Genomic DNA, 16,401 nt, shown 5'->3' with positions numbered 1-16,401 from the left:
AGAGCCTGCTATTTTCATACCTCTGCTTAGAGAACCACATTCTCTACTTCCTTCATCCTCGATCATTGTCCTGATATTCCCTAAAATATCAACTTCCCAAGGCAGTGCCTGTAACTTGGGAGTGGCTTTTTGCATAAGCACGCAAACCTGTAAACAAAACAAGCTTTATTGAAGGGAAATAACTATAAATAAACAAGTTTAACAGTGTATCCAAATTATACGACAAATTTTAAAGTTACCCTTCCATGCACTGGTGCTGCCTCAGGACTCGCACCACCAGGTTCAAGAACAGTTACTACCCCTCAACTATCAGGCTCTTGAACAAAAGCGGATAACCACTGTGATGTATGGATCTATTTCTTTTAGAGCAATGACTCCCACCCCTCCCCCCTGCCCCATCTGCCACCCCTAGGACTACGCATTGATCTGTTGCCTATGCATGTACATTGTTCTCTCTCTCTCACTCTCACTGCAATGTGAATACACCAGTTAAAACCATCTCTCACGTACGTGTATTTACTTAACATATATGTTGTTGTGCACAGACACAACAAATTGGTGACGAGAATAAACCTGAATGTCAGAAAATATCAAGAACTGCATTGATAGATATGGGACGAAACAGCGAGCGTTAAGCACTATGTAGAAGGCTGTCACAGACACCAGCAAACACCTGAGCAAAAGATAGCCGCTACAGTTCTTAGCTTAATGGGCCCAAAAAAGTACGATCTCTTCTGCAAATTAGTAATCCCTGCAAAACCAGCAAGCAAGACATCCGATCAAATTGTTACAATTTTACAAAATTCACTTGACTCCTAATCCACTGGCAATAGCTGAGAGACTTAGATTTTACAAAAGGAGCCAGTCAAAAGATGAAAGCATTTCTGAATACATTGCAGAACTGAGCAAACTTTCCCAGTACTGTGACTTTAGAGATGGACATTCTGTTGCGTTAACGGACAGGCTTGTACGTAGCATTCAGAGTCAAAGCACTCAAAAGAGGTTACAATCCAAAAGAGACCTAACCTTAGAATGGCCATTGACCATTGCAATATTGTTAGAGACTGCAGCAGAGGATGCAGCAGAATTACAGAAAAGGAGGTTAGAATGTGAAATATACAAAATGTCCTTGAATGGTGCAAAAAGCCAAGATGCCAACGATATGGCTTATCCTCCCATGATGCAAATGACTGTTGGTTCAAAAGAAAAGTCTCCAGAATGTGTCACAGACAAGGTCACATAAGAGAGAGTGTGCAAGGCAGACAAAAAGCAGAACCGAGTGAAAAGTCTAAAACACAAAGCTAAGCAAGTGCATAGTTACCGAATGTAAAACAGAATCAGATAACATTGAACCTGACAAAGGTGAACTGTCATGCCTAGAACTGCATAGTATTTGCTGAAGCAGATCGCAACATAATATGGATCACAATAGAGGTGACGGGTGTAAAGCTGAAAATGGAGCTGGAAACTGTGTCAGCTTTGTCTATAATTCCAGAGGCTGACTACCACAGACTGCTTTCTAAGATACCATTAGAGAAGACCTCAGTGATGCTAAAGACATATAGAGGCGAAAAAGTGTCCCCCAAAGGCGAACTGAAAGTGAAGGTGACCTATAGAGGCCAAACACAGCAGTTAGAGCTTTGTATTGAAAATTGGAGGGCCAGCACATTTTGGATGTGAATGGTAGAGAAAATTCCAACTAGACTGGTACCCAGTCAAAGCTCTCAGTGAGGCATCAACAGGCAACAAGCAGCCCAAATGGTAGCACTGATGAGAGGCTGGCACAGCTGCTTAATGCTAACGGGAAGGTGTTTGAGAAGGGTATTGGTAAACTCAAAGGCATGAAGGCCAGATTTGAACTGGATGAAGCAGCAACACCAAGATTCCTTAAAGTGTGTCCAGTGTCTTCTGTACTACATCCTAAAGTAGATGCTGAACTGCAGAGCTTGGAATTCTCTCCAAGGTTGAGTGGAATTACTGGGCCATGCTCATTGTCCCGGTGATCAAGAAGGGGAAGTCTGGAGCCATTCGCATATGTGTGGATTTCAAAGTGAGCATCAACCCGGTGCTGTGTACTGTCTGGTATCCCCTGCCACGACCTGAAGACTGCTTTGCGTCTTTGGTAGGTGGGGAGAGGTTTTCAAAGATTGACTTGTCACAAGCCTATTTGCAAACAGAGATTGAGGAGTCAAGTAGAAATTTCCTCACAATCAACACTCACAAGAGATTGTCTTGTCTTTGGTGTCACATCAGCCCCAGCAGTTTGGCAAAGGGCAATGGACCAAGTGCTCCAAGATATCCCAGGAGCACAGTGTTACCTTGATCATATTATCATAACTGGCAAAAGTGATGAAGAACACCTCCAGAACCTTGGTAAAGTGTTTATCAGGCTGAGTGAGTATGGGCTACGTGCAAAGAGAGCGAAATATGAGTTTTACAAGAATGAAATCCAATATTCTGGACATGTCATTGACAAGCATGGCTTAGACAAGTCACAAGAGAAAACTGAAACAGTGTCACAGGCACCCAAACCGGAAAATGTGTCACAACTGAGATCAGACTTAGGCCTTTTAAACTACTACCACTGATTTCTCCCAAACATTGCTACAGTGCTGCACCCATTGAATGCACTGTTGAAGACTGTAAAGTGGGAATGGTCAGAAAGATGTGAAAAACGTTCAAGGAAACAAAGCAACTAATAACATCCAATTAATTGATCATCCATTATGACCCATGCCTGCCCATCAGACTGGAGTATGCCTCCTTATGGCATTGGAGCTGTTTTGTCACACATTATGGAAGATGAATCTGAACGCCTGTTTGCATTTGTTTCAAGATCACTGACGAGCGCAGAATGCAACTATACACTGATCAACTGCAAGGCCCTTAGTCTGTTACGGGGAATAAAGAAGTTCCACCACTACCACTATGGACAAGTGTTTACGCTAGTGACAGATTACCAGCCCCTTGTGTCCATTTTCAATCCCAGAAAGGGAATTCCAGTGATGACCGCTACCCGGTTACAACGGTGGGCACTATTCCTAGGAGGCCACTCTTATGACATAGAGTTTAAGGGTACCGAACAACACAGCAATGCTGATGGCTTGTCATGTCTTCCACTATTGACAACTGAAGAAGAAAAGTTCCTAGATGAAGTGTTCCACACTGCATTGGTGGACCAGTTGCTGGTAACACATTCTGAAGTACAAAGGGAAACAAGGAATGACCTGACATTCCCAAAGTCTATGAAATCACCATGCAAGGATGGCCAGCTCATGGTGACTCTATGTTTCCAGAGTTCTCAGTGAGATGAGACCAACTGTCAGTATGTCAAAGAACTCTGTTATGTTGATCTCATGTTGGGGGTCCCTCTGAACTGTGCACCAGAGTGTTAGAAAATCCGCATGAAGGACATCTGGGTACAGTCAGGATGAAGAGTCTTACCCAGAGCTACGTGTGGTGACCGGGAATAGATAAGCAGATTGAAGACTTGGCCAAAAGCTGTTCGGGATGCCAAAAAGTTCAAAATGCACCCCCACAGGCACCATTACACCCATGAGAGTGGCCGTCTTCACCATGGCAAAGAGTACTTATTGACTTTACTGGGTCATTCATGGTCTCCATGTTCCTGATTGCTGTGGATGCTCATTCAAAGTGGCCGGAGGTTATACCAATGAAGTCAACCACCTCAGCGAAGAAAGTATCCCCTCTAAGGACTATCTTCACTAGAAATGGCTTACCAGAATAATTGTGAGTGACAACAGATAACAATATATGTCAGAAGAATTCTGACTGTTCATGAAGAAAAATGGCATCAACTCCTCACCACCCAGCAATGAATGGGTTAGCTGAAAGGTTTATCCAAACCTTCAAGAAGTCCATTAAAGTGATGGGCAAGGAGGACATTTCTCTACAGCACAAGGTGGACCACTTCCTTTTTTTTGTATTGGAACTCTGTTTATGCAATGACAAATCAAACACGTGAAATGCTGTTCGTGAGCAGGAATCTGAGATTTCTCATAGACCTCCTGAATCCAGATCTATGGATGGAAGTGCAGAATAAACAGTTCAGCCAGTTGCCAGGTGAAGCAGCAAGGAGCATTGAGATTGGACAAAAAGTCCTAGCGTGTGATTACCAAAAAGACAAGTGGACATCCAGTAGGATAGCTACAGGAACTGGACCACAGATGTACACGGTGGATATTGGAGATCAGACATGGAGACGTCATGTGGACCAGATACTGGATGCTCAACTGAAGAACGCACCTGAGTTGACTGCATGCAACAAGAGAGACGTATTACAATCACTGGACTTACCTCTTAGTGATAATGTCACTAACAGCAACGTGACAGCGGAAACTGACAACATTGTGTTAGACAAGACACCTGCCAAACCTGATGCCACTCCATAGGTCCAGAGGCACTATCCTGAAAGAAGCAGGGTGCCACCCAAAAGACTGAACCTTTAGAAATGTGAAGTTAGTTATGGACTGTTATTGTGAAAGCATGCTGATTTGGAATATGGGTTTATGAAAGGGAAATTGAACGTTTTGTACATGTACAGTTTTATGTTACATTAATGATCCCCTCCACAGCATTACGTATTGATCTGTTGTCCGTGCATGCACGGTTGTCTATGCATGACCATTGTTCTCTCTCTCTCTCTCACTCTTGCTGCAAAGGGAATACACCAATTAAAGCCATCTCCTGCATGCATGCTTTTATTTAGTATATATGTAGTTGTGCTCAGACACAAACAACTACACTCATTCTATTTCTGGTGTTCCCACAACCAATGATCTCACTTTAAGAACTCTTTATCTTGTTATTTCATGCCCTCATTATTTATTGCAATTTATTTATATTTGCATTTGCACTGTCTGTTTTCTTCTATGCTCTTGCTCTTCTTCTACGCTGTTGCTCATTGATCCTGTTTACAGCTACTGTTCTATAGATTTGCTTAGTATGCCCGCAGGAAAAAGTATCTCAGGGTTGTATGTGGTGACATTATGTACTCTGATAATAAATTTTACTTTGAACTTTGAACATTGAACTTCGAAATTGAAGATCCGTCTAGGCTTTGATAGATATAAAAGATCTGCTGAGACTATTTAAAAGTAAATAATAGTCTCTTGTTCCCATTACCATTACTTAATGATATCATGGAACAAATGATCCAATTGTTTATGAGAGTTTGCTGTGAGCTGATAAACATGCTTTGTCAGGAATTCAGATGCTTTGATACTGACATTGTGAGTGACATACATTTGATAAGATGTGGCCAGTTGAAAGAACAAGGTTGTGAATACACCTTCTTCTGGGGCAAACCAGCAGAGAAATACTTTCTTCATGGACTGAATTTCAACATCAAGAATGCTCAGAATTACTGCAATGTCCACTGTGGAATGAGCAAATGTTATAGTACAATTTAGCTCTTCTCATCATGTAACCAAGGCAAGGTGCATGTTTTCCCAACCCTGGGAGACAATGCAGTCTTCCTGCGCAACTTCAATGCCAAGGTAGAAAGGCACATAACCCTCTGGAAAGGTATGATTAGCAGAACAATAGGTCAAATAACTCTAAAGGTGTCTTTCTCCTGACAACATCCTTGGAATGTAGCCTTATCATTCAAAGTTCAAAGTTTAAAGTAAATTTATTACCAAAGTACGTATATACAAACCATATACAAATCTGAGATTCATTTTCTTGTGGGTATTCACAATATAAGGAAATATATTACAATCAAAGAAAGACTGCACTCAACAAGGACAAACAACCAATGTGCAAAAGACAACAAACCATGCAAGTACAATTAATTAATTAATATTGAGAACATGGGATGAAGAGTCCTTGTAATTGAATGCATAGGAACAGTTCAGTGATAGAGTGAAAGAAGTCGAGTGAAGTTATCCCCTTTGGTTCAAGAGCTTGGTGTTTAAGGACCTGGTGGTGTAGGGTTCTGAATCTCCTGTATCTCCTTCCTAATGGCAGCAGTGAGGCCTGGATGGTTGGGGTCCTTGATGATGGATGCTGCTTCTTGCAAAAGCGCTCCATGTAGATTATCTCAATGTTGGGTAGGGCTTTGCCTGTGATGGATGTACTGGGCTGTATCCACTAGTTTTTGTAGGCTTTTTAATTCAAGGGTGTTGGTGTTTCCACACCAGGCTGTGATGCAACTAATCAATATATTCTCCACTGCACATCAATAAAGTTCAGAGTTCAAAGTAACATCTATTTTCAGACTATATACAGTACCTGTCACCACATACAACCCTGAGATTATTTTTCCTGCGGGCATACTTACCAAATCTATAGAACAGTAACTGTAAATAGGATCAATGAGTAACAAACTGTGTAAATGCAAATGTAACTAAATAGCGACAAATAATGAGAGCATGAAATAACAAGATATAGAGTCCTTAAAGTGAGATAATCGGTTGTGGGAACACCAGAAATAGAATGAGTGTAATTTTTGTTCAAGAGCCTGATGGTTGAGAGTAGTAAATGTTCTTGAACTTGGTGGTGCGAGTCCTGAGGCTCTTGTACCTTCTACCTGATGGCAGCAGCGAGAGAAGAACATGGCCTGGATGGTGAGGATCTTTGATGATGAATGCTGCTTTTCTACAGCAACGTTTCATGTAGATGTGCTCAATGGTTGAGAGGGCTTTTCCCGTGATTTACTGGGCTGAATCCACTGCCATTTGTAAGATTTTCCACTCAAAAACATTTTTCTATAGAAGTTTGTCAAATTTTTAGAGGACATGCTGAATATTTCCAAACTTCTAAGAAAGTAAATACGCTGCTGTGCTTTATTTGTAATGGTGCTTACGTGCTGCACCCAGGACCGATCTTCTGAAATGATAACACTGAGAATGTAAAAGTTGCTGATCATCTACTCTCTGATCCCCCAATGAGAGCTGGCTCATGAACCTCTGCATTCCTCTCCTGTAGGCAATAATCAGCTCCTTGGTCTTAATGAAATTGAGTGAAAGGTTGCTACTGTGGCTCCACTCAGAAAGATTTTCAATCTCCCTCCTACGTGGTGATTCATCATTTGGCCAACTACAGTGGTGTCATTAACAAACCATCAACAAACTTAAATATTGCATTGGAGCTCTACTTAGCTTCAAACCATAAGTACAAAGAGATAAGTAAGTGGATCCTCGACTGCCTAACCGGAAGACAATGATTTGTGCTGATTGATGATAATATCTTTTCCTCACTGATTAACACTAGCACATCTCAGGAATGTATGCTTCACCCACTGCTCTATTCCCTCTATACCCGTGACTGTTTGGCTAGGTATAGCTCAAATGCCATCTATAAATTTGCTGATGATACAACCATTGTTGGTAGAATCTCAGGTGGTGACGAGAGGGTGTACTGGAGTGAGATATGCCAACTAGTGGAATGGTGCCGCAGCAACAACCTGGCATTCAATGTCAGTAAGATGAAAGAGCTGATTGTCGACTTCAGAAAGAGTAAGACGAGGAAACACAAACCAACCCTCATAGAGGGATCAGAAATGGAGAGAGTGAGCAATTTCAAGTTCCTGGGTGTCAAGATCTCTGAGGATCTAACCTGTTCCCAACATATTGATGGGTTGATGGGTACTAGCCTCCGTAGTACCCAAGAACCTTCAACAAGCAGTGCCCCAGAAAGGTGTTGTCCATTCTTAAGGACCCCCATCACCCAGGGTATGGCCTCTTCTCATTGTTACTATCAGGAAAGAGGTACAGAAGCCTGAAGTCACACACTCAGCAATTCAGGAACAGCTTCTTCCCCTCTGCCATCCGATTCCTAAATGGACATTGAACCCATGAAAACTACCTCACTTTTTAAAGTATATCTTATTTCTATTCTTGCACTAATTTTGATCTATTCAAATACACACACACACATATAGTAATTAATTATTTTTCATTCTATATTATCGTGTATTGCATTGTACTGCTGCTGCTGTTAACAAATTTCACGACACATGCTGGTGATAGTAAACCTGGTTCTGAGCAGCGTGGGGAGCTAAACGTGCAGCCTTGCAGTTCACTTGTGCTGATGGTGATTGCAGAAGAGATGAGATTGTAGATCCAAACTGACTGGTGTCTGCAAGTGAAGAAATCGAGGATCCAGTTGTACAAGGAGGTTATTAAGGCTTGAAGGCTATTGATTAGTTTTGAGGGGATGATACTATTGAATGCCGAGTTGTAGTCAATGTAGGGCATCCTGTTATATGCATCTTCACTCTCCAGATGTTCCAGGATTGATTGAAGAGCTAATGAAACGGCATCTGCCCTTGACCATTTGTGATAGTAGGCAAATTCAAGCAGATCCCAGTCACTTCTCAGACAGGAGTTGATACATCTCACCACCAGCCTCTCAAAGCACAGTGGATGTAAGTGCTACTGGATGATAGTAGTTGAGGCAGATTATCACATTCTTGTTAGGCACTGGTCTAAGTAAAGCCTGCTTAAAGCATGTGGGAGAGATTAAAGATCTCAGTGAACACTCCAGCTGGATGATCAGTACAGGTCTTCAGTAATTGGCCAGGTACCCCGACTGGGCTGGATACTTTCTGTGGATTGACCCTGCTGAAAGATGCTCTCACATCAGTCTCAAAGACTGAAATCACAGGGGTGTCGGCTTTGGGGAGTCTGTGAAAGTGCAGCTATGTTTTGATGGTCAAAGGGAGCATAAAAGTCATCGAGCTCATCTGGGAGTCAAACCTTGTTGTCATCTACTGTATGTCACTTATCAGATATTGTGGCACCAGGCCTGATTCAAACACTGGGACCTGTTACATTATATCATTGACTGCATTTCAATCTGCAAAGATGTTCATATCATCTGTGGCATGGCAGGAACAGATGACTGCTCGACTGACCACTGCCTAATCTATTCTTTTATTTATAACAATCTAGGTCCCAAAATATTGGTGTCAACTGGAGCATTGCCATAAGAAGATTCATGCCAAATCTCACAAGGATTTCGTGAAGGCAGCTCTTTTTCAAAGGGCCACAGAAACAACCTGTCAGCTCCCAGTCTACAAGAGTGGCCAAGTCTCCACAGCCCATTGGCTGACTTGAAATCCACCGTAATTGAAACATGTCAAGATATTCTTGGTTTACCTACAAACAAAAATCAAGACCGGCTTGATCAAAATGACAAGGAAATCAAAGGGCCAATCAACTGCAAGTATGATGTTTTCCTGGACTGGAAGATCATCTGTAATCAAGTTAAACTAAACAGCTCTTCTGTATCTGAAGACAGTGGTCCACCAGGAACCACATGACCTAATGGACAGTTGGTGGATGTAGAGAATGCAGGAGGCTCAGCAACTGACTGACATCATGCATGGGTTCTTCAGTGCTGTAAAATTAATTTACAGGTCATGTACCCAAATAATCACACCATTGAGAACTAAGAAAGGGAATAAACTAATCAGGAACAGATTGGCAGTCAATCCATGCTGGAAGGAACATTTTGAAGATCATTGACTCGGTCCTAGATATGAGTGCTCTCAATTTCATCCCATGGCAATCTGTTCATCCAGCCTTGTTACCATTCCTGACTAACAAAAAGTTGAAGTCACATCCCAACTCAAAAACAGCAAGATCTTGGGAACAGGTGGCATCCCTGCTGAAATCCTAAAGCTTAAGAGTGAAGAGCTTCAGTCACAAATCCACAATCTCACTGTCAAAATATGGGAAAAGAAAGGTATACCAGGAGACCCTCAGATGCTGCAATCATTGCCATCTTTAGAAGGAAATAAGTGTGGTATCCACAGAGGATTCTTTCTACTGTCTGCCAGGAGAAATGTATTGCCAGGGTCCTCCTCAACCATCTCCTACTGCTAACAAGAGTTCCTTCTGGAATCATAGTCTCAATTCCATTCATTTAGAAACAAAATGAGCATGACATTCACCAAGGAAAAGGCAGGAAGCAACACAAAACACTACTCATCACAAAAAAACTTTGACACAATTACTCAGGAGGGATTTTGAAATAGCTTTCTCAAAATGGGCTGCCACAGAAACTTGTCTTCATCTTACAGTTCTTCACAATAACTTGCAAGTCGGAATACTAAACAACAGATCTACAACAAAACCAATGTCAGAAAAGACTAGTGTCAAACAACGGTGCATCATTGCCCTAAGACCTTTCTGAATCTTCCTCAGTGTAATGTGGCCACCTCTTCTCCAACAGTTTTCTTGTGAGTAACACACACAAAATGAAAAGATTAGCCAAAGAGATAGTGGAGGCATTAGTAATTATCATTCATGATTCACTAGATTCTGGCATGGTTCTGGAGGACTGGAAAATTTCAAATGTGTCTCCACTCTTCAAGAAGGGAGCAAGGCAGAAGAAAGGAAAATATAGGCCAAGCAACACACACAAAATGCTGGAGGAACTCTGAAGGCCTGGAAGCATCTGTGAAAAAGAGTAAACAGTCAACATTTCAGGCCAAGTCCCTTCATCAGGACTGGGGGTAAAAGATGAGAAGTCAGAGTAAGAAGGTGTGGGAGGAGGGGAGGAAGAAATACAAGGTGATAGGTCAAACAGGGAGAGGGGGAGGGATGAAGTAAAGAGCTGGGAAGTCGATTGGTGAAAGAGATAAAGGAAGGGCTGGAAAAGGGGGAATCTGATAGGAGGGGACATAAGGCCATGGAAGAAAGGGAAGGAGGAGGAGCACCAGAGGGAGGTGATGGGCAGGTAAGGACATGTCAGTCCATGGCCTCCTCTACTGTTGTAAAGAGGCCACAATCAAGTTGGGGGAACAATGCCTTATACCCCGTCTGGGTAGCTTCCAACCTGATGGCATGAACATCGATTTTTCGAATTTCCCATCCTTCTCATTTTTCTCTCTCACCTTACCTCCTTACTTGCCCATCACCTTTCTTTGGTGCTCCTCCCCCTTCCTTTCTTTCTCTAGTATTTTGTTTGTGTTGTTTTTGGATTTCCAGCATCTGCAGATTTTCTCTTGTTTGAAAATAGATGAGGTTACTTGGAGGCACATGGTATAATAAGCCAAAATCAGCATGGTTTCCTTAAGGGAAAATCTTGCCTGAACAAATCTGTTGGAATACTTTGAGAAAATACCAAGCAGAGTCGACAAAGGAAAATCAGTTGATGTTGTGTATTTGGATTTTCAGAAGGCCTTTGACAAGATGCTGCACATGAGGCTGCTTATCAAGATAAGGGTTCATGGTATTACAGGAAAGATACTATCATGGGTGGAGCATTGGCTGATTGGCAGGAGGTAAAGCATGGGAATAAAGGGAGCCTTTACTGATCGGCTGCCAGTGACTAGTGGTATTCTGCAAAGGTCAGTGTTGTGACTGTGTCTTTTTACATTGTATGTCAATGATTTGAATGGTAAAATTGATGGCTTTATGCATAAGTTTGGAGATGATACAAAGATAGGTGGAGGGGCAGGTAGTATTGAGGAAGAAGGGAGGCTGTAGACAACCTATATTAGGAGAATATGCAAAGAAGTGGCAGATGGAATGCAGTATCAGGAAGTGTACGATAATGCACTTTGGTAAAAGGAACAAAAGCACAGGCTATTTCCTAAATGGGGAGAAAATCCGAAAATCCAAGGTGCAAAGGGACTTGAAAGCCCTTGTGCAGGATTCCCTAAGAGTCAGTAGTAGGGAAGGCAGATGCGATGTCAGCATTCATTTCGAGACAATTAGAATATAAAAACACGGATGTAATGCTGAGGCTTCACAAGGCACTGGTAAGGCCTTGTAAACACAAAATACTCTGCAGATGCTGGGGTCAAAGCAACACTCACAACACGCTGGAGGAACTCAGCAGGTCAGGCAGCATCCGTGGAAATGATCAGTCAACGTTTCAGGCCGGAACCCTAATGAAGACCCTGACTGATCGTTTCCATGGATGCTGCCTGACCTGCTGAGTTCCTCCAGTGTGTAGTGACTGGTAAGGCCTCACTTTGAGCAGTTTTGGTCCACTTATCTAAGAAAAGTTGTGCTGACATTGGAGAGGGGTCAAGGGAAGTTCACGAAAATTATTCTGGGAATGGAAGGCTTATCATATGAAGAGTGTTTGATGGCCCTGGCCTTGTACTCACGAGGATTTAGAAGAATGAGGGGGAATCTCATTGAAACCTATTAAATTTTGAAAGTCCTAGATAGAGTGGATATGGAGGGGATGTTTCCTTTAGTGGTTGAGTCTAGGACCAGAGAGCTCAACCTCAGAATAGAGGGACATCCATTTAAAGCAGAGTTGAGTAGGAATTTATTCAGCTAGAGTGGTTAACCTGTGGAGTTTGTTGCCACAGGGAGCTGTGGATCCAGTTCTTTGGGCGTATTTAAGGCAGAGGTTGATAGGTTATGTGGAGAAGGCAGGATAATGAGGTTGAGAGGGAAATGGATCAGCTGTGATCAATGGGTCGAATGCCTTATTCTGCTCCCATCTCATGGTCTAAAATGCTGGAGGAATTCCGCAGGTCAGACAGCATCAATGGAGAGGACTAAAAGTCGATGTTTCAGGCTGAGATCCATCATCAGGACTCCTGTAAGAATGGACTTCTTGTGACAATGGAGCTAATTAAAATCAGAATCAGGTTCATTATCACTAATTTATATCCAGTTACCTTTAGAATGAATGGAAACTGCTGTACCTGCATTGATCACACTCCAGAACCAAGATCACCAGTACCTCTGTAGTCAAATTACAGTATCAGATTAGATTAGATTAGATTATGAAGACACGTAGTCCTCTTTTATTATTATTTAATAATGCATGCATTAAGAAATGATACAATATTTCCTCAGGTGTGATATCACAAAACACAGGACAGACCAAGACTGAAAAAACTGACAAAACCACATAATTATAACATATAGTTACAACAGTGCAACAATACCGTAACTTGATGAAGAAATCCATGAGCACAGTAAGAGTTCAAAGTCTCTCAGATATCCCACATCTCACGCAGACGGGAGAAGGAAGAAAAACTCTCCCAGCCTTGCCTGACCACAATCCGTCTCTGAGTCATCCGAAAACTTCGAGCCTCCGAATCAGCTCTCCGACACTGAGTACTGAGCGCCATCTCTGTCCAAACGATTCGACCTCAATCTCGTTCCCCAACAGCAGGCAAAGCCGGGGATTTTGAGGCCTACGCTCCGGAAGATTCCTGACCATGCAGTAACGACAGCAGCGAACGAGCGTTTCAGAAATTTCTCCAGATGTTCCTCTGTGCTTTCATGTCCCCCTCCATCAAATCAGAATTGTCCACGGCCCCTATTTAACGGATACAATATCATTTTTCACTGAAGGACTGCGCACGTGCGGCGCACGGCTCTCTCTCCTCCTGCCGTATGTAGACTATGCTAGAATATCTGTAATTACCTGTGCAGGTACAAGGAATTACTAGTAGTAACTCCTCTATTTACATGTTTAACTATTCTTGTGGATTCTCTAGAAGTTGTTGTCAGTTTCACAGTTATTTGGTGCTCAACATTAACAATTTTGCTGTGCTTGCAACCATAAAATTTTGGCCTATACCAACACAGTTCAAATACAAAAGACATGCTACAAAATCCAGAGTAACAAACACTCAAGGAGGAACTCAGCAGATCAGACATCATCTCTGGAAATGAATAAAGGGTCAATGTTTTGGGCCGAGACCCCTCGTCAGGTCTGTTTCACACAGAACAGTGATAATAAATCTTTTTCTGATTTTCATATGTCAGATGCAGCAATTTGGTAAATTTGTTTATTATTGTCATATATACTGAGGTATCTTCAAAACTTGTCTTGCATACCATTTATACAAATCAATTCATTACAACAATGCATTGAGGTAGTGCAAGGTCAAATAATATAATAGAGGAGTGGAGAATAAAGTGTTACAGTAGAGAAAGTGCATTGGAGGTTGACAATAAGGTGCAAGGTCACAAGGAGGAGACTGTAAGGTGAAGAGTGCATTTTATAGTATTAAGGATGTTACCTGGGTTTCATCACCTAAGTTACAGAGAAAGGTTGAACAAGTTAGATCTCTATTCTTTGGAGTGTAGAAGGTTGAGAGGGGACTTGATAGAGGTGTTTAAAATTATGAGGGGGACTGATAGAGTTGACGAGGATAGGCTTTTTCCATTGAGAGTGGGGGAGATTCAAACAAGAGGACATGAGTTGAGAGTTAAAGGGCAAAAGTTTAGGGGTAACATGAGGGGGAACTTCTTTACTCAGAGAGTGGTAGCTGTGTGGAACGAGCTTCCAGCAGAAGTGGTTGAGGCAGGTTCGATGTTGTCGTTTAAAGTTAAATTGGACAGCTATATGGACAGGAAAGGAATGGAGGGTTATGGGCTGAGTGCAGGTCGGTGGGACTAGGTGAGAGTAAGAATTCGGGATGGACTAGAAGGGCCAAGATGGCCTGTTTCCGTGCTGTAATTGTTATATGGTTATATAAAATGTTGAGACTTTAATAATATTCTTAAATTGTGTAAACATTGTCTATGCATGTTGTTTTCTTTTCTTAAGAGCTCTATATTAATACAGTACCTGTGTAGGTAACCACTCCTGGATGTATTTCATTCACCATATATAACATTTTACTTCACTTTAGTCTTGGATTTAAATAAATCCCCATTTCTTAAAAAACTTAAAATTCTTAAAATTCACATGTCAGCATTGCTCATATCCCTAATTGGTGGCCTCCTTATTTTATTTCTGGCGGGATGGGGTTGTGATTGGTGTTCAAAGAGAAAAAAGCAATGAATCAGATAGATGAGTTTATGGGTCTCATGTTCGTTAGTTTTAGTTGGCGGAGCTCTTTGCCTTTTGAGTTGGTGAGGAGTAATAATGTCACTTTATGATAGTGTAGGTTATTAGTGAGTACTTAGCATTTCCTCTTTCTCTGATTTGGCCCTTGCTTAATTGGTGGGATTTCTCATTAGCAATTTTCTAGGAAGGGAGAAGAGAGGGGGTAGAAGAAGAAAGAAAAAGACGAGGGAATGGTTAAGGAGACTGTGTTTGAGAGAGTCGGCAGAAGATAGTATAAGGTATAGCGGTAGAAGAGGAGGTGGGGCGGGATAAGAATATTGAGCGTGTGTGTTTGAGAAAGAAAAGAGGATGTGGCTGAGAGATTTGGAGCAAAAGGTGAAAGAGTGAAGTAGGAAAGAGACGTGGAAAATAGAGGAAATAGAAGGAGGCAACTGCGTTTGTTATTCTGTGTTGATGCTTCTAAGTATTTCCTCTTTAGTTTGCCGTGAGCTTTGGAGGGGAGGTGTGCGAACGGTAGTGAAAAGGGAGGTGCTGTAACCAGCGCACAGTCAGAGGCAGGGCGAGTCAGGCTGTGTGTTCACAGGCGAGCTGAGGGGTCGCGCCTGCCTACCCCTCCCCTTCCCTCGCCTCCCAGCACCCACCCGGGCTGCAACCACACTCTCTCAGTCAGTCGGAAAGCAGCATGGCGAAGTGGAAGGCGGCGGGTTCGCACAGCTCGGGACAGCAGCCGCGGTGGAGCGCTAGCACTTGTCCCTCCCCGCCAGCACTGCTACTTTTGGGACTCCATCTATTTATTACGGCCTGTGTGCGCCTGGCGGAGGGGACGACAGAAGGTTAGTTAAATAAACATAATCGCTATTATCAACCTTCCCCCCCCCCCAAGCACCGTCTTCACTGACCATAATTTTAATTTAATTTAATAAAGAATGCGTAAAAAAGCGGTAAATTATTTTTGAAGGGTCCGATCGGAAGCCTCTCCTCCCTGTCTAAATTTAGCCTCCTGTTGTTTTAAGGCCGCTTCTATAATGAAATATGTTTTTAGGCACGTTATTTAAGAGGGTATGGATTAACGAGGCCAGCGAGGTTCAGGTGTCGTAGCCGCCCGGGATAGGCGGTTGGCCGCCACTCTTATGTACACCAGCCCGAGGCTCCGCTCGGCCTAAAGGGAGAAGGAAGGGCCACAATAAAAACACACTGACACGAGGTGTTTTTATTCCTAACCCCTTCAGGGAATGGTAATTTATTTTAAAAATATCTTTGAGCGATCCGTAGGAGCGTTTCTGCGAGCAAGTCGGAAGTATTTAATTTGCTCATTCTCTCTGGAAAATATGTTGGGGCCTTTAGTGTAAGAGACTTAAATAAACCAAGGCAGCAGAGGAACACGATGCTTGGACAAAAGTGAGATCTGAGTATTTACATCCTTTTCTTGTGAATTACTTAATTTGACCTTTATCACTTGAATTGTCAGAAGTTTAGCGTTTCTCCGAATGGCTTGCATTAATTTGTTGTCGATATTAGTGAAAGTGACATTTCAATTTTTTTTAGTGAGGAACTTGGTTTACTTTGTTTTTTCCATTACATTGGTACACAAAGGAAGAAGGAATAATATTCATACACGAACATGTTAAATAAAAAGTATCGCCCCATTTTATG

At 42.3% G+C, this 16,401-nt stretch overlaps 1 protein-coding gene across 2 annotated transcripts in view; it reads left to right on the top strand.

The window, feature by feature from the left end:
- The first annotated feature begins 15,044 nt into the window (after positions 1-15,044).
- tmem131 (transmembrane protein 131) overlaps positions 15,045-16,401 on the top strand; it is a 191,722-nt gene continuing 190,365 nt past the window's right edge. For both annotated transcript variants that reach the window (XM_063054492.1, XM_063054491.1), the window contains exon 1: positions 15,045-15,581. In XM_063054492.1, the coding sequence (XP_062910562.1) occupies positions 15,431-15,581 (151 nt within the window). In that variant the 5' untranslated portion in view covers positions 15,045-15,430. The remainder of the gene's footprint in view (positions 15,582-16,401) is intronic.

Source organism: Mobula hypostoma, chromosome 7 (assembly GCF_963921235.1).
Source record: "Mobula hypostoma chromosome 7, sMobHyp1.1, whole genome shotgun sequence".
Taxonomy (NCBI): domain Eukaryota; kingdom Metazoa; phylum Chordata; class Chondrichthyes; order Myliobatiformes; family Myliobatidae; genus Mobula; species Mobula hypostoma.
The sequence above is the reverse complement of the archived record's forward strand: the minus strand, read 5'-3'. Positions and strand labels throughout refer to the sequence as shown.